The 27,051-nt window shown below is 39.4% G+C and overlaps 1 protein-coding gene and 1 long non-coding RNA gene across 7 annotated transcripts in view; both read left to right on the top strand.

The window, feature by feature from the left end:
• LOC144255713 (uncharacterized) overlaps positions 1 to 2,496 on the top strand; it is a 40,183-nt gene extending 37,687 nt beyond the window's left edge. The window contains exon 4 of the mRNA XM_077800512.1: positions 2,368 to 2,496. Coding sequence (XP_077656638.1) covers positions 2,368 to 2,443 — 76 coding nt within the window. The 3' untranslated portion in view covers positions 2,444 to 2,496. The remainder of the gene's footprint in view (positions 1 to 2,367) is intronic.
• Positions 2,497 to 26,490: 23,994 nt separating this feature from the next.
• LOC113178931 (uncharacterized) overlaps positions 26,491 to 27,051 on the top strand; it is a 138,159-nt gene continuing 137,598 nt past the window's right edge. For 4 of the 6 annotated variants that reach the window (XR_013343883.1, XR_013343886.1, XR_013343882.1 and 1 more), the window contains exon 1: positions 26,494 to 26,641. This is a non-coding gene — a long non-coding RNA (uncharacterized LOC113178931). Of the gene's footprint in view, positions 26,642 to 27,051 lie in introns of all 6 variants that reach the window. The other 2 variants (XR_013343884.1, XR_013343887.1) reach the window with 2 other exon arrangements.

Here is a 27,051-nt window from a genome sequence, read left to right as displayed (position 1 = left end):
GCATGCATCTAGGAATCTATGATAAGGGCTCTAAATGGAAAGAGGATGCTATCAGAACAGAAAACTGCGAGCCTGGTCTGGCACATTCCAGGCACTGATGAAGGTTGGAGATGCTCAGCGAGAAGGACACACAGGTGATTCAGAGGAAAGGAGGCAAAGTTGCCTGTTGGTGCAGGGCTTTGGAGACATTGCTTGGTAGGTTTTAGTCTTTATCCCAAGAGCAATGGAAAGTTTTGCAGGGTTTAAAATGTGATGGATGGGACTAGATTTGCATTTTTAGAAGCTGATCTTGTGGCAGGTTTCCTTTTCAAGAAGAGGATTCTACCTTTCAATAGGGCAGCCCTCAGAGTGCCTAGGACAGAGTCTCTAGGACATGAGGTCCACTGGAAGCTGCTAAATGAATGTTTGGACCAAAGACATGAAAACAAACATGACGAAGAAGGGGAGATGAAGGGAAATAAGGAGCACCCGAGAAAGTCACTGGCAGAGGCAAAAGTTACTTGATATTCAAGGTGCATGTATAAAAGAAGGAGATACTTTTACATAAACATTCTAAATGCGAGCTACCATTTCCCAGCTGTCAGGGCAAGAAGCCGAAGCCCTGTTGGAACTTGGCTTTGGAATTACCTTCAGAGTCTGTCACTTTACATGCTTTAAATGTCATTGATTTACTGTCAAACTTGCTACAAACTTTGTCTATTTTCCATCTTTTCCCCACATGCCTATATGTTCTTTTTATATGCTTTTTTTACATCATTTTCTGTTTTGGATTGTAAGCTTCTAGAAGACAAAGACCAGACCTTTCAAATTACCATTAGCAGGAAAAACATTTGTTACAGAGTTGAGTGCTCCTTGAGGACCTCTGTTTAGTGTGATGGTGGAGGTAGAATGAGGGGTCAGTTATTTGAAAGGAGGACTAGGATTAGGGCAGGGGAAGAAGGCTTATTTCTTTCCGTATCTTGTACATAGGATGTTCAGCTTCTAAAAATATACCAATGTGCAGAAGAGCTTTCTTGAGAATGTGGTGGAGTGGTTCAAATGCAGACTCTGGAACCAGAATTCCTGGGTTTAAATTCAGGCTGATTCAGGCTGATTTACATTCTAGCTGTGGGGTCCTAGACATGTGACTTCTCCTCTTTATGCTTTGGTTTTCTCATTTGTAAAACAGGCTGCTAGTACTACCTATGTCATTTGGTCATCTGTGGATTAAATGAGGAATGCACCCAGAGCAGGCCTGGGCAATAGTGAGCACTCAACACTGTTTGCAGTTTTTACTATTCCTGTTCCTAAGCAGGATGGTGCCTGTATTTGTGCTTGCTCCAGTCTCAAAATCCTTTGTTCTGAATGATTTGGAATTAAAATTATGAAATTTGATGCACATTTTTCGTTTATTCTTCTACAGACTTTATTTTGATGGTCCACGGAAATGTAATTATCATCCTGCAAATATTTTGGTGAGGACTAAAAAGCTGCCTCCAACATTTAGTGCAAAGAACAAAACATAAGAGTCATCTCGTTTTTGAAAGCTGAATATGAGAGCTCTGTGGGCAAATCCCCTAACAAGTGAGAGATTTTGAATAAACAGTAATTATGTAGCAAAAACCTAACTAACAGCTGCAGGGAGCATGGAAACAAACAGAGCCTGGAGGTTTGTGTAAAGGAAGGATGTAACCTGGCAGAGTGATTTATTACCTGGGACAACCGAAATATCAACTCTATGCATATCATCTGTATAGGAAACTTGGGAAATGGAAATATTTTCATGTCATTTTGAAACATTTATTGTCGTAATGTTTACTCTTCAAAATAGGTGTGACATCAGCTGTGGTCTATTGGTATGATGTATACTAATGGTAAAACATATGTATATTTATCTTTAGAATGTCAATCATCTCCTACCTAGGTATAGGAGTGATTTTTCCATTTCCTCATTGTTTTTATTTAACAGTAAGTTTTGAAAGGATTTCAGCACTTTGAGTAAATGGTGAGAGAGGGTCGGGGAAAACAAAGGGCAGGGATGGGTGGAGAGAGAGGGAAGGAGAGAGAGAAAAGTGTACATAAATGGTTAAAAGATGAGAAAGCAGTATGATTAAGGGCCAGTCAGTGTAACGTTGAAATGAAAAATCTTACATGTGTCTCTGTCGTGAATTTTATATCAAATCTTTTCTTATTAAAAATTCACCCAAGAAGGCATCAAGATGACCTCTGTTGGGCTAAAGGTAGCACCATGGTAGAGTGCTTGCCTAGCATGCATGATGCTCTGGGTTCAATCACCAGACATGCAAAAAATAAATAAATAAAATAACCTCTGTCCAGAATCTGAGTCATCTTTGTAACAAATGACATCAACATGACCCACTTCTGCAGATCCTTGGAACAGAGAAGAACCTCGATTCCAGATCCAAGACTGCCACCTGGGAGCCTTTTCTATCCATGTGCATAGAAGGATCTTGACATGGAAAGAGACAATGTAACCTTCTTCCCTGTGTAGTTCCATCCGGTTATTCATACTTCTAGAACTGAAAAGTTAATAATCTGCCCCTTTCTTGCAACTGCTTGTATTTTTATCAGAGTTGCTAATAGCCCAGATGATATGGAGGATGCAATGGTTTCCAAGTGGGAGAATCATGGAAATCCCAGGTGGTCAGACATCATCTTAGGAGACTTGCTACACACTCCTGTTCTTGAAGAAGCTATTATGCATGTGTGTGTCTCTGCTTTTTTACTCTGAAGGAAATGACCCTTCACCTGATGTACATATTCACCAAGATTTCAGACAGAGTTGGATGATCCTTCCACATCATCATGATTAGTCCTCAAGGATTGTTTATTTTTTAATTTGACAAGTAATAACTCCTAATAAACATTTATAGAAAATAAAGGAACAAATGGTTTCCATTCTCTCTCTAGTTTTAATTGGGGGGTGGGTGGGCACAGAAGGTGGTAAAAAAAATTGTGTTTTTGAAGCATAAGGCTGTAACACTGTATTTCTTCTGAAATAAGAAATGTGCTGGGATTTTATTTTCATGCTGTTTCAGAGATGAGTAAAAATGAAATTCAGAGATAAGAGATTTCCAGAGGAGTCAGAAACAGAGCTTCCCACCCTCTGCCCATTTCTTTGTATCGTCAATCATCTCAGGCTTGACATTTTGACCAAAATTGCCAGATATACTGAAAAGTTATGCCCACTAGGTGTAAGAGGGCAACAAAGAACAGAAAGGAATTCAGTTATCTTTCCCTGTGTTCGTCCAGTTTTCCCAATTCAAAGCCCTGCCTGGTGGCCAAGTGGCAAGGGCTAAACCTGTACCCTCAGACACTCAGCAAATGAACTGAAGGGTGTTTGCCCTCAGCTGTCACCAGAGGAGAACAGATACCACAGACTGGGTTGGTGGGTTTGATATACTCACTGTTTATAGCAGCAGAAACAAGTTGAGTGAAACAAAGACAGACATAGTTTGTTGAGTTCTTGCCCAGCTAGAGTCATGTGCCTGTCATATTTGCCAGTTCTTATTGCTAAGATTGCACCAGAGTTTTGACAGGACAGAGTGTTTTTAATTTCCCCCCATCCCCAAAGTAACAAACTCTAGATATTCTAGGTTCAAGTGCATTTGGATGGAAGATTTCAAGTGCAATTACAGGAGAAACACCAGACAATTGTTTTTTTTTGTTGAAAAGAAAATTACGCGTTCTGATTAGCAACAGACAAAACTAGCCACAATAGTTGTTCTGAGTTCTTTTTCTTTGATATTCTTTAGTCACTAGACTATTTCTCTGAGTTATGTTTATTTTTATTTATCCTGTTTGCAAATGGTTATGCTTTCTAAATCTTCAAATTCATATCTTCCATCAGTTTTATAAATTTCTCAGGCATTATCTATTAAAATATTCTCCTTCCTCCATTTTCTCTATTTTTTCTTTTTGAGAATCCCATGAGATATATGTGGAACATTTCATTTTGTCCTCCATGCTCTATATGTTTATATTTTTTGTCTCTTCATTTTCCTGGGCTGACTTTGAATAATTTCCTCAGATTAATCTTCCAATTCAATAATTTTCTTTTTTTTTCTATGTACTTTTTTCTCTTAACTTGTCCATTGAGTTTAAAATATATATGTGTGTTCTGTTTTTAAATTTTGAAATTAATTTTATTTAAAGATAATTATATAATCACAGTAAATTGAAAAACAGGAGTGAGGGTTCCCATATATTCATAATCCCAGGTCCTCAATGGTGACCTATTAAATAACTATAATGCATTATTAAAGCCAAGAAATTGCTGTACAGTACCATTCACAAAACTTCAAATTTCACAAGTTTTTTGCATATATATATATATATATATATATATTAGCATCTGTGTGTATGCTTGTGATGACATTTATCACAACTATAGTTTCATAACCACCACCATGATTAAAATGCTGAATTGTTCTTTTTTTCACAAAAGAATTCTCTCATCTGCCTCTTTATAAGTTCGACCTTCTTTCCCTTTCTTTTATCACTGGACAACCACTGATCTGTTTTCCATCTCTAAAGTGTAATTTTGAGAATTTTATATAAATGGAATGCACAGTGTATGCAGCCTTTTGAGATGACTTCTTTCACTCAGCAAGATTTCAAGATCCATCTGAGTTGTGTGTATCAATAGCTTATTTCTTTTGCTTGCTAGACAGCGTTCCACTGTTTGGATGCCCCAGAGACTGCTTAATCATTCATCCACTGAAGCATATTTAGTTTGTTTCTAGCTTTGTGTACTATATAAAACTGCACAAACATCTTGGTTCAGGTTTTTGTATGAATAGTTTTCATTTCTGTAGAATAAATTCCCTGGGAGTGTGAATGCTGGGCTGTGTGGCAATTGTATATTTAATGGTTTTTGTTGTTGTTCTTTTTTTTTTTTTTTTAACTGACTGATTTAGAGTGTGGTTGTATCATTTTACATTCTTACCAACAATGTATGAGAGACCTAGTATCTCTGCACTCTTGTGAACATTTTGCATTATCAGTGTTTTTTATTTTAGCCATTGTAATAACTATGGTGTTACTTCATAGTGCTTTTAATTTTCAGTACTCTAACGGCTAGTGATGTTGAACATCTTTTCATGTGTATATTTGCCATCCATCTATCTTCTTTGGAAAAATGTCTGCTTAAGTCTTTTTACTATTTTTCTAATCAGGTTGTTTTGAAAGACAGTTCATTTAGAGAACTCTTTATATATTCTGGATACAACTCCCTTGTCAGATACATGACTTGCAAATATTTTCTCCGCCATTGATTTTTAGCTTTTATTTAGTTTTCATTTCTAAAAATTCCATTTGGCTCCATTACTAAGTCTGTCTGATCTTTTTTCCAGAGACTCTTGAATTTTTTTTAAGTCCTTCTTTCATACATTAAATCCCTTAAATCCTTTCAAAAAATTAGTTCTATTTCAAGAATTACAGTATTTCCAGTTTCATTCTGCCTTGTGTGTAATTTGCTGTTCCTCTTTCATAGTATTATTTCCTCATAGTATTATTTTATAATTTGAGATTATCTGCCTGCCTTTGCTCGTCATAATCTTTGGAAATCCCTACAGAGACCACGTTAAGGAGATGCTCTTCAAGAGAAGTTTTGCATTTGCTTTTATGCAGAATTCTAGAAGCCTCAGGAGCCAGCGCCACATTTTATGTGATCATCCCAACTTAATGTTTCCTAGATTCTGCCCGTGGCATGCATCTGAACACCAAAGAGCTTCATGACTATAAATAGTCAAAGAATATTTTTACACCCTTCCCCAAAGCTGATGGGTGGGGTTTTTTTGGTGGTTGTTGTTCATTTGTTTGTTTTGAATTCTGCACTGCTTTAGTCCGGGCTTCATGTTGTGGTTTCAGTTCCAATTTCCTGTCTTTAGGGCCTAAGACTTTATCTCCCATTCCCATGCAGGGATTAGTACTCAGATCCCTTCCCTGCCATTTTTCCAGCTCTCATTTCAGTCTCCCCCTTTTTTATTTCTCTCATTATTCTTGCTGTTTGGGGACTTTTCTTATTTTACCATGAGCTTGTCTTTTCATGTAAAAACTATATCTCATTAAAGAGAGTACATTTATAAATTTTAATTATATTTTATCCAGTATTCCTTGTGCTTAGCAGTGGAAGAGTTTTCAAATTATCTATGTGAGTATTTTGCCTAGTAATTATTCATAACGAAGCCTACATGTGCTGTAGTTAGACAATACCAGGATATATGATGGATATACAGAACCCTGAATAACCTTGGAAAGAAATATGCTTTGAAAACATGATGGCATGACTCCTAGCTCTTAGCCCAAGTCACTTTCTACCCCTTAAATTTCTGAAAGCACTCATACTTTCTTATTGTTTATAATAGTTAAGATATATTTACTTATCTGGAATGTGAGTTCCATGAGGTTGATCATCAACCAGGATAGAGGGAGAGAAAATGTGCTTAACCATCTAAAGAGTCACCCAAGATATTGGTGCTGATGTGCTTACATTGAGTGCAGCATAGATGGCCAGAGGTGCCTGAATGGATGTGATTTTAACTAAGAAAATGAAAATTTAGTAAAATGTATTGTATCTTATTTGAAGAGAGAGAGAAAAAAAACATCTTAAAAGAGAGAGAAAGGCTATCTACATATCTGCGTAGAATCTAGAAAAAACTATCTGAGGACAATAATTTGGCAGCGTTTCTTTCAGCTCTGGCCAAGATTAGGAGATCCAGTCTCAGGCAAACAGAAGGAAGATCATTCCCTGAACTTGCCTTCAGCCTGATTGGAAGTGCCCTTTGATCTGGTTTCACATTGGGCTGCAGGCAACCTCTGATTTAAAATATGGTCATCAGGGTTCTCAGCCGGGCAGGCGTGTCCCTCCTTGTCATTAGTGAGCTGGAATTCTGGTTTATATATAAGTTTTCTGCAAACTTTATAAGCAGATCAGCCCCCATCAACTGTTTGATCAGAATCAAGTTCAGTGTTCGTCAAAATGATCAGACTGTGAAGCTCAGTCAAGGGCAACAAACCAGCCTCCAAGACCTGTACATTTTCAAAGCTCATTGCTGAGCTGGCAGCACTAAATGATCCAGGAAGCTTTTGAAAATACCAAATCCTGGTCCCCACTCCAGACTTTACTGAATCAGAATGGGGATGAGATGGCAAGAAGGATTAGGGAGTCTGTGCTTTTTACAAGCTGGTTTGATGATCCTTAGGCAGCAGACTTGGGAAACACTGTCCAACATCATTTTGCTTTTCATCCCTTTTTAACTAAAATATGTAACTTTTTTCCCCCTCCGTCCCAAAATAATAACTCTGATTGCAGAAGATTTAATTGAGTTTAATGCAGTTTCCAGTACTGTCGGCTTAATCATCCCATGGGTAATTGCATTTTGAAATAAGAGCTTGTTAGTGCAAATAAATCTCTTCAGTATTAGGGTTTTCTCATCCTTTGGAGCAAGGAAGGTCAGATTCAGTTCTGGGGTCCTTTTACCCACCCTTCTGTGCACTTCATCCACATCTCTTTCCTATCCATCCAGGCTACAAAAATGCATGTTCCCAAAATGCAGCTGGAGCTATCTGATGCTAGTTGCTTCTGTGCCTAATTTTAGCTGGCCTGGAAGACTTACAGGGAGACTCTAGGATCCCTTTCATCTAGGATCCCTCAGTCTCTTCCAACCACTCTCCTTGCAGGGAGCAGCTACTTCCTTCCTTTGAAAATGGAAAAGGAACCAGCTTTAGTTTGAGGATCTTAAAGTGCTATGATTCAGGGTTCCTATTATCTTGGTGGGGATAGAGGGGATTTGACATCTTGCCTTCTACTTATTATTATTCTAATAAGAAAGAGAACAGGAGTTAGCAGAGGATGGATGGATTGAAAAAGCAATTAAATATGACTTTCACTCAAGAATCTGAGTTTAGATGTTCTTTTCAGAGTGGCTGTTTTTCTCTAAATTAATCTGCTTCCTGGAATTCTTATACTGATAGGCTTTTATTCTATTTTGAAATAAGCCAAGTAGAAAGGCTTCAAGAGAAGCATTGGTTATTGACAATCCACAGGACCCAAGCCTGTACCATGAGTCTTTCCCTCCAGGATCAGTGCTAGTATTAGAAAGTTTAATTCTCATCTAACTAATTGTCGTTTAAATTTAACATATGCATATGAGGTTGGCAGGGCTTCGATGTGTCAATTAAATTAAATAAATTTCATTCATTTAATTCTTCAGCATTTTTTCAACAAATATCTGTTGATTGTTCAGTTTGTACAAAGCAGTTTTGAAGATGACAACTGCAGATTTTGCTTGGCTACCTTGAGGGTATACCTATTCAATGTCCATTAAGGTGAAATCTAAGAACCTACTTGGGAGCTCACATCACCTAGAGTCAGGTGGACTTGATTTCCAAGTCAATATACCTTGGTATCTTGCAGAATTTAACCTTCTGCCTTGTAATGGATCAGGAGAGGATTGCCTCTGATAAAGTTGAAGAGGACACAGTGCAATGAATTGTGAAAGCATTCTGTACAGAAAGCCTGGCATGCCACTGAAAGAGGGTCAAATGTATCTTAGAACAGTGTTCACCTATCATATATTTTTTTATGTCACATGGTTTTGAAAATATATATATATATATATATATATATATATATATATATATATATATATATATTTCCTCCTGCGTGAAGTTGACAACAGATTTCCTAATGTTTTCTTTTAAACTGGTACCTTTCAAGGTGGACCCAATATCTTTCCATTAATGTATTCTTATTGACAAGAATTATTTTCCTTTTTCAGAGGAAATAGAAGAGCTTGAACTGCCCATTAAACAGAGGATATAGTGGAGTTAAATGAAGAGTTAAAGCTAGTTTTTATCCATTCTTTTAACACTAAAACTGTCATAAACAAAAATACAATAATCCAACACTTGGCATTGCATTTAGCTGAATAAAAAATATCTGTATCTATTTGTAAATTACCTCTGTCTGGCAGACATATGAAACAAGAATATCTACTAATATTTTGTTAAATGCAAATGACTGCATAGCAATATATGTAAGATTGATACTCAAAATTATAACAGCCATCCAACTGGAACGCCCGTCAGTCTAATCACTCACATACTGGTAGGTGTGGTCTAGGTGTAACCTTGAATATATAAACACCAAGGGCTGAGAGCTGCTGAGAAAAACAGGCTTTGAATTGGGTGGCCCATAATAAGAGTGCTGAACAAAAGTTGTTTCAAACAAGAAGCAAGTGCAGATGAAGATGAAGGGATGGAGAGCCAGAGTGTTAAACTAAGGCATTACTGAAATAGAAGGGAATTGGTGAAAATTGTACCCGAATCTCCTCTCAAGGGAAGAACTACAAATGCTTGGAAGAACTATTTTGATAAGCTTCTTAGACTGGTGGGAAGAATTAGGTTAAGTATCTATAAGCACCATCATGTTTAGATATTAATATTTTGTCTTTGAACTTCCTGGTTTGCTTCAGGCTTTAGTTTTACTGGCTGGGATGCTGCCTCTAGTGGTCCTCTTCTCCTTTTCCCATCACACACCTTCAACACTAGGACTCTGCCTAAATGCATGTTGAACAAATGTCTAAAGATGGTTGGATTGAGGCCAGGCACAGCGGAACACACCTGTAATTCCAGTGCCTAAGGAGGCTGAGACAAGAGGATCACAAGTTCAAAGCCAGCCTCAGCAAAAGCAAGGCACTAAGCAACTCAGTGAGACCCTGTCTCTAAATCAAATACAAAACAGGGCTGGGGATGTGGCTCAGTGGTCGAGTGCCCCTGAGTTCAATTCCCAATAGGCCCCCCACACTCACCAAAAAAAAGAATGTTGGTTTGAATATGAGAATCCATCTGGAGTTCCATTTGTCTCTGTCTAGCCAAAGAGAGAAGCTCAGACCATTGTAAGGGAGTAGGAGGGCTGTGTGTGGTAGAGAGAACTATTCACAATGGAGAAAGAGATAAAGTGGGCCGCATAACTTTTAGAGAAGCACAGTATTTGTGGTCAAAATACCTGAGCTCCAGTTCCCACTCTGCCATTAACTCCCCATACAATCTTGAGTAAGTCAAGAATATGGATGATTTTTTTATTCATTTTATCATTACTGGAGGTTAGCACAGTGCCTCAGGGCCCAGAAACACTGAATAAATATTTATCGAATGTGAATAAATGAATGACTGCCCTGAATTTCAGTTTCTTCGTCTGCAAGATAAAAGCAAATAGAACAAACTCTACTTACTATAGAGTTTTTGTTTTATTTTTGGTTTTGTTTTTAGATGAAATGAGAGAATATGTATGTAAATGCTTATGGAAAGCGCAAGGAAGCCTCAACATTCCAAGTTTAATAGATGGTCGAGGTATTATGGCAGGTCTGGAGGCATAGAGTCTGCCCAGGGTAAGGGGGGGGGTAAGTATCTAAATGAATATGGGGTCTAGAATTCTGCAGCCCCTGCTTAAGAATCAGAGCTAAGAGGTCCTGTGCCCTGCATTCCCAAGCTGTGGAGCACTGAGTCAGAAACTTTGACCAAGGTGGAAAACAAGGGTGCCTCAAAATACTTACATACCTGGGACAACCTTTTTTTTTTAAGATTATGTTCTTTGTTTAGATTTTTGTGCCAAAATGTTTTCTTAAAAATAAGATTGTGTCAACTGTAGCTATTTATTGTGAATCTCCTTACCTAGATGAAAATTAGATGGCAATTCTATATAACTATATAACTATATATATATATATAACTATATATATATATATATATATATGATTTTATTTATCCACAAACCCTCAAATTCAGGGACTACTCTCTTGGAGAGCTCCAGATGCATACACAGGAATTTAGAGGCCCTGCTTTAGTGCCATTATCTGATCCTTGAACCCACTAGTTTGGTAGTTATAGAAAGAGTTCAAAATTTTTATAATCAAAGATAAGCTGTGGAAGGGCTTTTTGGACTGTTCTTATGAAATAGAGATACAAAATTTTTGTTTTTTGAGTTTTTGCTGGGTTTTTGACATCTCTTACTAACAAAGCAGATGGATATGAAGTCTACCCTTAAACAAAATAAAAGCACCAGCTGAAATATGAATAGATAACATTGTTTATGACAGTTTCACAGCTGGTTTAATTAACTGGGCAAAATGAGATGCCTGTTTTAACTCAGCTGCTTTGTCATTTTCCATTCTCTCTGCCTTTTCCAAGATAACTTTAAAAGCACTGTTTTTGACCAGATTGGGTAGGATTTGGTGAGATCGGTATCAACTTGTATTTCAACTTGGATATGTGAGTCAGTTCACAAATCAAGATGGAAATATTAAAGAAGCCATTAAGAACTTGCAGATTGACAAATATTTTATTTTATTTTTTGAGGCTATTTTAAATGGGGTAGTTTTCCTCATTTCTCTTTCATAGGATTTGTCACTGATATACAGAAATGCCTTTGATTTATGGGTGTTGATTTTATACCCTGCTACTTTGCTGAATTCATTTATTAGTTATAGAAGTTTTCTGGTAGAATTTTTTGGGCCTTCATATTGTCAGCAAATAGTGCTAATTTGAGTTCTTTTTTTCCTATCCGTATCCCTTTAATTTTTTTCATCTGTCTAATTGCTCTGGCTAGTATTTCAAGAACTATGTTCAATAAAAGTGGTGAAAGAGGGCATCTCTGTCTTGTTCCAGTTTTTAGAGGGAATGATTTCAACTTTTCTCCATTTAGAATGATGTTGGCCTGGGGCTTAGCATAGATAGCTTTTACAATATTGAGATATGTTCCTGTCATTCCTAGTTTTTCTAGTGTATTGAACATGAAGGGGTGTTATATTTTGTCAAATGCTTTTTCTGCATTTATTGAGATGATCATATGATTCTTATTTTAAGTCTATTGATGTGATGAATTACATTTAATCAACTTAAAGAGGTGAAAGACCTCTACAATGAAAACTACAGAATGGTAAAAAAGAAATTAAAGAAGACCTTAGAAGATGGAAAGATCTTTCTTGTTCTTTGATAGACAGAATTAATATTGTCAAAATGACCATACTACCAAAAGCACTATACAGATTTAATGCAATTCCAATCAAAATATTAATGGCATTCCTGATAGAAATAGAAAAAGCAGACATGAAATACATCTGGAAAAATAAGAGACCCAGAATAGCTAAAGCAATCCTTAGCAAGAAGAATGAAGCAGGTGACATCACTATACCAGACCTTAAACTATACTACAGAGCAATAGGAACAAAAACAGCATGGTATCAGCACCAAAATAAACTGGTAGACCAATGGTACAGAATAGAGGACACAGAGACAAACTCACATAAACACAGTTATCTTGGATTAGACAAAGGCATCAAAAACATATATTGGAGAAAGGATGGCCTCTTCGAGAATTGGTGCTGTGAAAACTGGAAATCCATATGCAACAAAATGAAATTAAGCCCCTATCTCTCACCATGCACAAAACTCAACTCAAAGTGGATCAAGGACCTAGGAATTAAGCCAGAGACACTGCACACTAATAGAAGGAAAAGTAGGCCCAAATCTCTATCATGTCAAATTAGGCCCCAATTTCCTTATTAAGACTCCTATAGCACAAGAATTAAAATCAAGAATCAACAAATTGGATGGATTCAAAGTAAAAAGCTTCTTTTCAGCAAAAGAAACAATCAGTGAGGTGAATAGAGAGCCTACATTTTGGGAGCAAATTTTTACCACTCCACACATCAGATAGAGCACCAATCTCTAGGATATATAGAGAACTAAAAAATCTTAACACTAAAAAAACCAAATAACTCAATAAATGGGCCAAGGAACTGAACAGACACTTCTCCAAAGATGATATGCAATCAATCAACAAGTATATGAAAAAAAAATGTTCAACATCTCTAACAATCATAGAAATGCAAACAAAAACTACTCTAAGATTTCATCTCACTCCAGGCAGAATGGCAGGTATTAAGAATACAAACAATAATAAGTGAAGGCGAGGATGTGGGGAAAAAGGCACACTCATACATTGCTGGTGGGGCTGCAAACTGGTGCAGCTAATATGGAAAGCAATATGGAGATTCCTTGGAAAACTGGGAATGGAACCATCATTTGACCCAGCTATTCTACTCCATGGAACCCAAAGGGCTAAAAAGCAGCACACTACACGGGACGCAGCCAGATCAGTTTATAGCAGCACAGTTCACAATGGTTAAACTGTGGAACCAACATAGATGCCCTTCAGTAGATGAATGGATAAAGAAAATGTGGTATACATATACAATGAAATACTACTCAGCATTAAAAGAGAATAAAATCATGGCATTTGCAGGTAAATAGATGGAGTTGGAGAATATAATGCTAAGTGAAGTAAACCAATCCCCCAAAACCACATGCAGAATGTCTTTTCTGATATAAGGATTCTATAAGGATTCATAATGGGGTTGTGGGGGTAGCATGGGAGGAATGTAGAAACTTTAGGTAGAGAAAAGGGGAAGGAGGGGAAGGGAGGGGAAAGGAGGGGGCATGGAGGTAGGAAAGACAGTGGAATGAGATAGACATCATTACCCTAAGTACAAGCATGAAGACACAAATGGTGTGACTCTACTTTGTGTACAACCAGAGACATGAAAAACTGTGCTCTGTATGTGTAATATGAATTGAATTGCATTCTGCTGTCATATATAACAAATTAGAATTTTTTAAAAGATTTTTAAAAAAAGAATTTGCAGATTGAGGACTGGGGAGGAGCTTGGCAGCAGAGTCAGAGCGTAGCATGCTGGAGAGGCCCCACTTCATCCCCCTCCAACACCAAAAACCAACCAACCAACCAAAAAATCCAAATTAAACTATTTTTAATCATTCTTAACAGTTTTCAATTAAATTTACTGTGGTGGTAAAAGTTTTAGCAGTATTTGTGTGCATCGTTTTCAAATCCTATTTTTAGACCTCTTATTTCCAGCTCCCGTGTCTCTCAATTCTCCCATTTGGTAGTTTGTTTCTTCATATGGTTTGCCATTTTTGATTATGAGATCATCTTTAATAAAGTTTTTATTCCCAAGGAGGCCCTAGGAACCTGGTTTTTGTGAATAGTCTCTTCAGGGCAGTCTGACATTTGCATCTGTGGAAACCCCAGGGTTTTCAGTGTTCCTGTGCTAATTTTTATTGAATTTCTACTTGGGGTTCTGGTACCACACAGATAGTATAAATTTGGCCTCGAATGTGCACATACATAGAGCTTGATTTTCAGTTTTTCTTCACTGACATACTCAAAACTGCAGATAGTCAAGCTTCAGCCTACTGCTTTCCTGGGTTGCCCTGTCGATTTTCATTTGATATGTCCCCATTTCACTTAGTTTTTTGAATGACCCTTGGTCACTATTGAGTACTTACATGTTTCAGCACTTTTGTGAACACTATTTTAGAAGGACCTCTCTATTCTATTCTTTGGGAAAATATCAGTAGGTTCCACCCATTTCTTATCCCTTTCTGACTCACTTCAGACATTATAAGCATAACAAAAGGATTTACTGAGAATAACTGAGCCCATGTTTTGGAATTAATATATGCAGCTAGCAATTTACTTATTTACACATGGTATATAGTGCGATTGCAGTAACAATATGCAATCATTTTGCACCAGGATTTAGGGGAAACCCTTGGTCCAGAGAGACTGAAATTGAGTATCATGGTATTTGAACTCAGACCCTCTCATTATTTTTGGTCCTGTGCTGTCTGTCCCTATGTCCTTGTTTCATCCTGCTCTACCTAGACACACTGTGGACTGGTAGTTTTGGTGTTAGAACATATGTATATGATTTTCAGAGAGTTTTTAGATTGTCTTGCCACAATGGTTCAGAGTTTAAGTACTGGAGTATGCTAAATGACTTGTCCTTTTGAATCTCACCATTCTTCTCATCAGTCCTTGCCTTTACATGTGAAATTCCTCTGCCCTGAATCCCAGCCTAACCGTTCTGTCTGGCAAACTCCTACATGCCCCTGAAGACTCAGTACAAATGCAGCCGTGATGCCCACCCTCCTGCTCCCTACAGATCCATTCTTCCTTGTGCTCCCACAGTTCCTTCTGCAGAGACACGACTCGGTCACAACTATTTGCACCTGCTTATTTCTCCCATTAAATATGAGCTCCCTTGAAGAAAGGAGTGTGTTTCTTATTCCTATGGCTTCAGCAAGTGAGAGTGCTTGGCACATAGAAGGGAATCAAGAAACAATTGGGAAGTGAATGAGTAGAAGTTAAGGGCTTTTATTTCATCAGCTGTATTTCTATGTTTGCAGTTATTTCCATCCTTCTTTGCTATTATGCAAATATGGGTAAGGTAGGAAGTACTAGGGATGTGTCTCTTCTACATGTGGATCCTAATGAGTTTCACAAACCATCTTTGAGTGCCTTCTATAAAACTACCTTCTGAAACTGATGGAGACAATTTTATAGAATCTGTCAATTTGGATGAAGGTCTCCATTTGGCTTTTTAATGATCTGAGGCTCATGACTCAGGACTTGTGGGTCAACTCATAAGAATCCCTGCAATCTCCAGCTAAAGGAAGGAGCAGCTGAAATCCATGACATACCTTTGTACCAGCCTCTGGGTTACACACATCATTCCCGGAAACATTGGACCCTGGCAGCACTTCCAACATGTAAATGCCTCATCACATTGAAAATGTGCAAAGACCAACCCACTGCATAGCCCCTTAGCTTTCCAATGAAAAGTTGCCAAACAGCAGAATGTGGCTTGAAACCTGTCACCCAGAAGCTGGAGGTGTGTAGACTCACAGAAACAGAAAGAGATGGAAGAAAGGCTTGATTTTATTTTTTGCTATATAAATTCAACAAATTGGGCTCAAAAGCAAAATGCTGGTTCATTCCTGGTAACCCAGGGTTTTCTGATTCCTCACTGCCTCACCTCATCCTACTTCTTTTTTAAGATCTCTTTTTTGAAATGCCCTTAATCCTGACCAGATGAGGGAATAGATGCTGACTTGGCAGCATGCTTCCTTCCTGTGAGAGAATGAATCAGCACCCTGTGTTTTCTTTACTTTGATCTGTGTTTTGGGTGATTTGATACTGAATTCACATCTTGGCTATTCATCCCTCCCCTGCTCTTTTTGTGATAATACCGAACAGTATATAGACTGTGAATTATGATGTTTTTTTTCTTACTTTATTTTTTTCTCTCTTTTTTTCCAATTTACTCTTATATTCTCAGTTAGTAGCAGAATTATAAATTTGCAATGTTTGAAGGGACTTGTACAACTTTTCTCTCCAACTGCCCTCTCACTTCTATTGGACTGCTTCCTGGACAGGTGACTTACAATCCAGAAAGGCCACAGAATATGTGTGATTTTGCTATTTTTGGAGGCAGGGGATCCAGATTTGAGACTTGATGCTGTGATTTACTGTTGTATGTTATTTTTTGAACCTGGGTAATTTAACTTGTGAAATGAGGCTGATAAAGTATTAAATTCAGGCTGAAGGTAAGCTAGTGTATTAGTCTATTTTTATTGCCATAACAAATTATCTGAAGCTGGGTACTTTATAAAGAAAAAAAGGTGTATTTTGCTGAAAGTCCAAGATCAGATGGCCACATCAGCTCAGCTGTTAGTGAGGACCTTATAGCAGATGACATCATGGTAAAAACATGTGTGACAGGGAGAGTTCAGATGGTGAGGCAGGAAGCCTGAGAGAGTGCAGAGGAAACAGCCTTACTCTTTCATAGCTCTCTCAAGAACTAACCAGGCCCCCTAAGAGCTACCTTAATCCCTTACAAAGGCAGCACCCCCGATGACCTAGCCACCTCCCACTAGGCCAAACCTCTTAAAGGTCCCACCACTTCTAAACATCACCACATTGAGGAACAACTTTGCAACACATAAACTTCAGGGGGATACATTCATGCAATTTTCAAATCATAGCAGATATGATAGCACTGCCATGGTAAAGATGCAACCTGGATGCTGTCAAGGCCTCTCAGCTAAGAAGAAAGGTCCCAGAAGAGCAGCTTCAGATGTGCCTGAGAAGCACAGAATGACCCAAACTGAGGTGCCCCATCAGGCTGTGGGGCCGGGGAACAGGGAGAGCCCTTCCTCAGTGCCTACAAAATCATCAAGAGACAACCATGCACAGGTGTTCAGATAATGGCTCACATTTTGGACCCGCCATTCATTATCTGTGTGATTGTATGCAAATTAGGTAATATTTTTGAGAATTCTTTGTCCGAGAATTGAAACAATAAAATCCCTTCCGGGTTTGCTGGGAGGTTTAAAGTCTTTGAGTCAATGCACGTCAAACATTTTTTGGTAAGAGGCCTAGTATGTAGCAAAGGCTTAAAATGGTAGCTTCAAGGAATCAAGTAACTGAAGGCCAGCATCAGTCAGGGAGATCTGTCCATGTCTGGTAGGATCCCTTCAATAAGTGTAATGGTTAATTTGAATTGTCAACTTGATTGGATTAAGAGGCTTCTGGGTGTGTCAATGAAGGTGTGTCTAGGCATGAGGGATAGTGAAGTGGAGACTCTCCCTAAGCATGAGCAGCACCATCAAATAGGTTGGTGACTTGGATGATTGGCACGTGGGATAGCAAACTGACCTGGAGACCTTCCCTAAGCATGGGCAGCACTGTACAATAGGTTGGAGGCTTAAATGGAATAAAAGTTGGAAGAACAAGGAAGCAAAAGCAGATACCGGCTCAATTCTTCTTGAATGGGTCCGTGATTGCTGCTGCAATTGCTTGAGGACATCAGACTCTCGCTCCTTCATTTTTCCAAAAAGGACTCTGCCAGTGATTCTCCAAGAAGTTTCCAGAAACCTTCCATCTGGGACTCGGGTAGCATCATTGATTTCTCTTGTTCTGAGACTTCAGCATCTTGCACTGGGCAGCTACTGGTTCCTCCAGCCTTCCAGCTTGCAGATGGCCATTGTGGGATATCCAGCTTCTGGTTATGTAAGCCAATCTAATAAGTTCCCTTTTTATAATCACAACTCCTATGGTTCTGGTTTTCCCTAGAAAATCCTGACTAGTACAATAAGAGAACAGATGGAGAGAAGGGGTAGGTAGCCTTTCCATTTGAGGAGGGTACCAATAAATTCCAGTCCAACTTGGATGGTTCTCAGTGAGGGGGGGCGGGTCTGCTCTAAAGATGACCATACTTCTGGACAGAATGAGGACTGTGTACCAGGCATCATTTGGGTATCCTGGGAGACCTGTGGTTCTCACCAAGCATAAGAAGGTACCCAAAGCTTTGCACTGGAGTGGATCACCCCGGGTTGGTCTATGGGGACTCTATTATGCATCGCCTGCTTCTCAGGGTGAATCTCACCTTTAAGCTTCTAGTAGGGCTGTGGTTGGATGCAATATCCAAGGGATGACGTAGAGCCTAAGGGGAAAAGGAGATGGCTGATGCCGCTCCTGGTTGCCCATGGATGGCTTGACTGAAAAACACCACCAGAGCTCCTGAGCATGGCTAATAAAGCCCTCCGGGTCCTGACCCCACCTCACCTCTTGGGCCACTCACCTCTTCCTACTTGAATATAGGCCTCCCTATCTTTGTTTTCCCAAGTCTTTGGCTTGAAATGTTCCACCTTCCTTTCTTCATCTGGCCAACTTTGACATTCCTCAAAGCTCAGCTGAGGAGTCACCTCCTCCAGGATGGGTTCTCTGATTTCTAAGGATGAAAATAGCAAGCATGTGTTGAGCACTTAGCTGAGTACCAGAACAGACATAACAGGCATTCTGTACTGTGTCTCGTAATACTTCAGTAATGCCCAAGAAACGAGGCTCTAAAAGGTCAAACAGCCTATTCAAGGTCGCCCTAGCAACTAGGATATGTGGGAGCCTGAATTCTGAACAAGATCTGCCTAGACCCAAAGCCAATCTCAAAGCGATGGTCTCTCATCACTACTGTATGCTGCCCTCCTGCCACGTGCTTTCTGTCTTTCTACAAACCCCTATGAGACATTCTGTGGTCATCAGTAGCTCCCACGTTGGTGTCCTTCGACAGACAGAGACTTTTCCAGGATGAGAGTTATCTGTACCAGCGTTCAGTTCATGCCCAACACAGAGCATTCAGTCAGTGAAGGCTAATGGGTCCATAAACTGAAATGAAATATATGAAACTTGTTTTTAAATGATAATTTGGGAGACATGGGTCTGAAGAAGTTCTCCACCCAGTGGTGCTAGAAAACTATTATAAACAAAATAACCTGGTGGGGGAGAAAGTCTTTTCAACAAATAGTGTTAAAATAACTTATGGGAAAAAATAAAACCCACAAAACAACAAATCTTCACCTTTATCTCACACCATGAACAAAAACTAGTTCAAGATGTCTCATAGTCAAGAACATAGATGCTGCAAACATAAAGCTTCTAGAAGAAAACCTAGGACTAGAAAACATTTATGACTGATTTTAGGCAAAGAATATTTAGGGTTAAAAAACAGGGGGCGGGGCTGGGATTGTGGCTCAGCGGTAGAGTGCTCGGATAACACATGCAAGGCCCTGGGTTCGATCCTCAGCACCACATAGAAATAAATAAGCAAAATAAAGGTATTGTGTCCAACTACTTCTAAAAAAATAAATATTTTAAAAAAACAGAACAGAGGGAAGCAACTGGTGAAAAAGAGAAAGAAATCAATGTAATCAAAATTAAGTATTCACGTGGATCAAAAGACATCATCAAGAAAGTGAAAAGAGAAACTCCACCTGAATTAAATATTCATTATGCATGTATTTGATGAAGGACTTTATCTAGATAATACAAAGGACTTCTACAATTCAATAAGAAGAAGACCAACAACCCTATGGGGAAAAAGTGGCAAAGACTAGAACTGGTATTTCACAAAAGGTATGTAAAAAGCCAACACACACGAGACGGATGTTCAACTCTATTGAATGATGGCAGCTTAAAAACCCAATGAAACGCAACTTCACACCCATGAGAATGGCTGAAATTAACAAACAACACTCATGTTTAGCAATGTGGAGTTACGGGAAGTTTCCTAAAGTATTGATACAGCCATTATGGAAAAAAATTTCTATCAATTTCTTATGTAGTTGAACATTTTCTTAGTTATGAAACCAAGAAATTCCTCTTCTAGATATTTATTCAAGAGAAATGATAACGAAAATCTATAAAGCTACTTGTTTTACCAGCCTTATTAATAACAGCCCCAAACTGAAAACAACCTAAGGTACACTTTGACAGAGGATATGTAAATCAACTGTGGTTTGTAGGCGATTATTATTCAGCCACAGAAAAGAACAAATGCTTAATACAATTTGCAACAACATGGATGAACCTCAAAAGTATGTTGAGTAAAAGGAGCCAGGCACAAAAGAGTACAGGTCCCATGATTCTGTCTGTGTGAGAATCTGGAATTGGCAAGACTAAACTGCAGACACAGAAATCAAAACACTGGCTGCTATTGATGGGGTTTAGGCTGGGGAGGAATGAGGAACCTTTCTGGAGTAATGGAAACGTTCTGTATTTTGATTGGGTTGGTGATTACACAGGTTTGTTTTCAAAACTCATAGTACTGTGTTCTTCAAGTCTATTTTTAAAAGGTTAGTTCATTCAAAGAAGAAGAAATAGAATTGAAGTGGCACCCCCTTTCTCCACAGAAAAGTCTTAACTGGGCTTCTCCAGAAATCTTCACTATGGCTGATTTTAGGACTTTCAGCAAAAGAGTCTCTACAAAAGAGTTCAATGCAGATAAACTTCCTATTTTCGTGTTGTCCTGTTTTACTTGGCCACTGGCCAGAAGAAATCAGCACTCCAGGTGCTGGACACCCCCTTACTAGTTTTTCACAAACATCTAGTATAGTAGTTTGTAGAAATGCACAAACAAGGCCTCTGGCCTTGAGATGGCTTCACAGAGATGTCTACATTTTTAAGATAAGAGAAGTTACTAACTGGGCTCCATGGTAACAGCTGGCAGGGGGAGGAAAGAGAGGGGAGAAGAAGCTCTCCACTTCTCAGGTGCTGTCCTTGAAGGGTTAACTTTCCCAGAACAGAGAGAGAAAAAACTGCTTTTATGTGAACTTCTGCAGACTGTGAACTTCTGAGCCCCTCCCCTTACACGCTGAGTATAAAACTCTGAAACCACCTGAACTCGGGGTTCAGGGGATTAATTGATTATAGCAAAAGCAGTGCCCTCTGAACCTGGCTGCAACCAAATAAAACTGTTTCCTGCTATCTTCAGTGCCTTGCCTCATCTGTCCCTACAGAATCACTATGTTTTGCTCAAAACACACTTGAAATACCATGTTCAGTTCTGAATACGTTTTTAAAACATCAGTCAATTCAGATGGGATTACCAGGATGAAGAAGGGTCTGGGGCCCAGGATGCATGAACAAGGAACTAGGGAGATGCAGGCTGGAGGGGAGACAGGGGCAGTGTTCTCCTGTCTAGTCTTTAGGAGGGCCGTTGTGCAGTAGGTAATCTGGATTTTATTGAGTCTCCAGATGAGAGAACCAGGACTTGGGGATGGAAATTACAAAGAGGAAGTTTTCTCTAGATACCAGAACATTAGAGACTGTAGAGCAAAGCAGATCCAGACAGTCGGTCAGGAGGCACTGACAGAGCCTGGACAAGACGGGGTGAAGGCTGGGACCACACACACTGTAAGGATGGAGAGGATCCTGAAGGGGAGACTGGACCTGGGAAACTGCAGGAAGTAGAATTGACAAGGACACAGCACAGTATGTGTTTCTGTACACAAGCATCTTTGGCAGACACAAAGGAGAACAACAAATTAAGAATGACTGTCACATTTTGCCCAAGGCTCCTTTGAGGTTAGTATGCATCACTTGATCATATGAATCATGACCAGGCTTTAAAAATGTCACACCTTATAATTCGGTTGCGTCTGACTGAGCAATTGAAGTGATTACAAAGAAAATGTGGCTGAGTCACAGGCACAGGAACCAGAAGTCAAGCCACCCACCTGGCAAATCTTTCAAGGAAATAGATAAGCTGTTGCCACTCAGTCCCCCTCACATCAGCCTAGTTCAGGTTCCTGTACTTACTCCCATCTGACATTTTATTTCATATTTTCTCTTGTCTTCTTTGCCCACCAGGATATGAGCTTCTTGAGAGCAAGCATGCCATGGTCTTATTCACTGTCATGTCTCAGCTCCTAGAATACTGTCCAGCACAAAGAGTTGCTCAATAAATAACAGAGGCTTGAAGGGAGATGCCCAGTGATGCTAATTGCTGGGCTGAAGGTTTGGGTGATGAGATTTCTCAACCTCCACATAGCACTATAACAACCCTAATAAGTGAGGTCTTTGGTGAAAAGAGGTAGAGAAGGTGCTGGGGCTACAGGCCCATTTCTTCCTCACTTAGATTATATGTCTATATCTCATTCCCAGGCCATTTTTCCCCTTCCTTTTTCTTGAGATGAAATCATCTAATGTAAAATTAATTATCTTAAAGTATGCACTTTGGTGGCACTTAGGACATTCACAGTGTTGTGTATCTGCCACCTTTGTCCAGTTCCAAAACACATTATCACCTTGAGAAGAGATCTTCTACCTATTATGCAGTCGATAACTGTTCTCCACCTCTTTGTCAGCTCTTAGCAACCACCAATGTCCTTACTGTCTCAACAGATTGACCTCTTATGGATGTTTCAGACAAATAGAATCACACTATTAGTGATCTTTGGTGTCTGGCTTATTTCAGTAAATATGTTTTTCAGGTTCGTTCCTGTTGTAGCCTGTATCAGAATGCCATTCCTTTTTAAGGCTAAATAATATTCTATTTTATAGTCATACCACATTTTGTTTCTCCATAGTTAATGGACATTTGGTCGTTTCTGCCTTTTGGCTAGTATGAATAGTGATGCGGTGAGCATTTGTATACAGGTATATGTTTGGTCTTTATTTAAATTCTTTTGGGTGTATAGCTAGAGTTAGAATTGCTGACTATCCATTTTTTATGTTTGCTCCTTTTACCAATGTGCCTGTACAAGCTCCAGGGACTCTGTCAATCGGCTTCCAGATAAAATCAACAATCCCCTTTAAAGTAAAGATCTGTGAAAAGAGTTCAGATTACCACCTGAACACATACCACTTTGCCAAGGCTGAAGAGGTTGGCTTCTGAAGGAGAAGTGAGAGGAAGTGAACTGGAGCACTTCCTGTGTTTCCTTTTTCTGCACAATAAAGATCTTGTTCTTGGTGAATCCAGCTGCAGGTGAGCACTGAGTGTTGGATGCCTGATCTCATACAGTTGGCTCTCTGTATCTGCGGGTTCTGCATCTGCAGATTCATCCAACCATGGATGGAAAATATTTGGAAACAAAAATCACACACATAAAGGAATACATACACACTTTCTTTTTTACATACACACTTTTTTATTGTCATCATTCCCTAAACAACACAGTGTAGCAACTGTTCACCTAGCATTTACATTGCATTACGTACTACAAGTAATCTAGAGATGGTTTAAAGTAAATGGGAGGATGTGCATAGGGTATATGTAAATGCCGTGCCCTTTTAAGTAAGGGATTGGAGCATCCAGGGATGGGGGCATTTGTGGAGCATCCTGGAAACAGCACCCCATGAGTCCCAAGGGATGATGGTACACAGATTTAGGTACCTCCATGAAACTTTTTCTAAAGGGTAAGCACGCAGTGTCCCTGTGTCCTTCTTTTCATATTCCCCCGTGGGAAGTCCTTCAGCTGTGCAACTGGTTTGTTTATATTAGTTACCATGTAAGCATTATCTACAACAAATTCCTTAAACATAGAAAAACAGGGGAAAATAAAAAGGATTCAACACTCACCAAGCTTAAGGTCAACTCTGAGTTCAGCGTACCACCTGAACTGTTAGAGTGGAGGCTGCGTCAACAGTTTGTATGCCCTGTGGACTGGATCTGGAAATGTTTTACTGTGGCAGTTTTAAGACATTAAGTCATGGCTGGCTTTGATTAGTATTCATTCTAAGAAATACATGATGTTTTAAACAACAAATGTTCCAGAGTTCTCGTTCAGCAAACTGTTCTATTTTGGGAAAGTTAAGCATTAAGTGCCTGAGTATATATGTTAGCAGGAAGAACCCATGGTCAAGATTGAGACCAAAACTACTCATTTAAAGTGATGTACACAGGAGCATCTAATGTGTTAAAAATACATCTGTGGATACTCAGGTCTCTTTCTCTCCCGCCTTGACCTTGTAATTCAACTTACGAGCATTTACCACTGGGCGAGTGCAGCAGTGTCCAAGGGCCTCTGCAAGAGCAAGGTTTCCCCCCCTCCTCTCCCAGCTGCTGCAAATGAGCACCCACAGCCCACCCTAGCTGCCTCTGACTCAGATTTTCCATCATGGAGGTCACTGGCAATGGAGCAATTAATCAGAGGTGGAATGGCTGAGATATTTATGTTCCTGTCCATAGATCTTGGTGGGAAGCTTATACGGACCTTGCTTTAATTTTCTTCCAGAATCCCAAGGTGAACAGGAATAATCCTTTGGGAGTCAGCTTGCTATTTTGATTTTTTAACTCTCTTCTTTATCAATCTTGCATAGTGTTTTAACCGGTGATGGCTTCCCCTAAGAAAGCTGAATTTACCTCTTGGAATTTCATGCATATTTTTGTGATACACATACAGGGAGAAAACCTTGTGCAAGGAAGCATCTAGAATTTAATAGTTAATAACATGCCTTCATTTACCTGGCAGCATTGTCCTCTCCCAAATCACGATTGTTGTTCTAACGCTTATTCCGCAGATGACAGGTCGAGAGTTAGGAGGAAATAGAGTCTGGTGGTCAACAGCACAGACTCCAAAGTAAACAGGCCTGGGATCCATCCTGGCTCCACTCCATCCAGCTGCTTGCTCTCTCTTTGCTCAGTTCCTACAATTGCAAAATGAAACCAAAGGAAACTTAGTAACTAGGTCTTAAAGTTGCTGAGGGAATTAAGTGAGTTTATGCATGTATTTAACTTAATCAAGGAACATTAAAAAGGGGTCCTTCCACTCTTCTCTTCAGTGACAGGTTTTGACTCCTTTGGCTTCTATCCTTGGAAGGGGCTCCACCTGCTAATGTCCACTAAAGTGAGGCTTCAATATTGAGCTCATCCAACAATCCACACCTTAGGCCATTTAATTGGAATATTTTCATACAACTTAGTTTTGCTGATATGTGATATGAATAGCCTCAATCTCACAGGGGGTGTCATAAGATAAAGTGGAGGTTCCAAGCACAGCGTCTGCCATGTGATCTGCACTGTAGCTTCCCAACGTCTGTTATTGCTAACATGGTGCTTTGTGTCTGTTTCACCATCCCTTAAACTTTAAAATCTAGACCAATTTCCCAATCTTTATCAGATAAAGAATGAAAAAAAAATATTGTTCCCTGCATTTCCCCCAATCTGTACTAATTTCGTGTGTGACCTTGGGTAAATCATTTGACCTTTCTGTGCCTCCATTTCTTCATCAGTTAAGAGGATTGAACTAAAGTCTCTTTTGAAATCACTCCATATAGGGAGATATACATGTGAATATTATCTCTCCAAAACAAATATTTGTATTATTTTAAACCACTTTGTAATTAGCTCAGTTAAACCTTTTAAAAGGTTTTCCTATGAGATAATGCACATAGTTCTGCTGAGGGTTAACCTGCCCGAGACAGAATTAGAAAGTGCAGACCTTGGCCTTCTGTGTCTGCTTGGCTCAGATATCATCCTTGCTTAATCACACAAGCCTGATATTCTAGTAAAGAACCCACTCGGCCTGAGGGGCTGCTCGGAGGGTGGGGGATGTGCTCCACTTTTCTCACATCCGGAGGATGTTCTTGGCATTCTTTAATCCATATATCTCTGCATTACTTTATATCAGACATTTTTCAAAAATAGCTCAAAACTTATTGAAAATATTTTCAGTGGTTCTCAGTGATAGAGCTCTTACTTCACATGTATATGTGGAAGGTGAAAATTTGCTAAATTCTGACTTATGAGCCGTTTGACACTTGATGTCTTTAGAGCCTTTCAAATGCTTAAATTTGGAAGCTCCAGTGTATTTTCCCATGTGACCGAGAGCTGACTCTCCCTTCAATTCTTCACGCTGAGATTTCTAGAAGCCTGACGACTCTCTCTTCGTGATTTTAACAAAGCTTGCCAAGCGTGATCAAAGGCTTGTAAGATTTGATGGAGCTTTAGGTAGAAATACAGACTTTGTGGTTAGGGAAATGAAGGTATTCTTCAGAATCCATATTATCCAGAGACGAATTCTTGGCCTAAATTGGCAGAGCCATTTTGAATAAATTCATAAAGGACCAGATGGCCTGGAAGGGACAGGTGTCCTCACATGCCCTGGAAGACCCCTGAGTTCACAAGAATGGTACAAGCTCCTCCTGTATGCGGGCTGTGACCAGGCCACTCAGTCTAGAGGGCCCCGTGATGAGGACCTTGGAACCACTCCCCCAATGCCACAGCTCAGGGTCACAGTGGAATTCAGCAGTCCTTGACTTTCCTCCAGCAAATTAAAGTAAAAGTGACACCATCAGCATTTCCTTTCTTACTGGGGCTGAGCTCCCTCCACGAGGTGATCTCTCTTCTTTGACCTAAGCTTTTCCCACTGTATCCACCAGTGACCTGCCCCTGAGGAAGGCAAGGCAAGCAACTGACGGTCCAGAGTTGGGAACAAGGTAAGAGGGACCCCACTGGTTTAACTTGCAGATGAAGACTGAGCTGGAGTGCCTATGGTCCTCTCCACAGAGCTTCTATGAAATGCTTCTTTTAAGAAATTAGGAGTAAGTTTTTAGAAGCATGTCACAGTTAATTCCTTTTTACCAGAACCAGTCCCTCAAGATCAATATGTGGACATCAATATGCTTCTTCCTGCTGCCCACTTTTGACAAAGTTCTTTGTTTACTGAATAGGAAATGACAATGATAATGATGATGATTTATTGAGCACAGGACTAAATGTACTACTGACACCACCATCATCATCATTCTAATGACCTACTTTATAGACAAGGATACCGAGGCTCATAGAAGTTCAGGGACTTGTCCAAGGTCACACAGCCAATGAGTGGTGGAGGCAGCACAGGAAT

This window comes from Urocitellus parryii, chromosome 7 (genome assembly GCF_045843805.1).
Source record: "Urocitellus parryii isolate mUroPar1 chromosome 7, mUroPar1.hap1, whole genome shotgun sequence".
NCBI classification, from domain to species: domain Eukaryota; kingdom Metazoa; phylum Chordata; class Mammalia; order Rodentia; family Sciuridae; genus Urocitellus; species Urocitellus parryii.
Note: the sequence above shows the minus strand (reverse complement) of the source record. Positions and strands in the feature narration are given on the sequence as shown.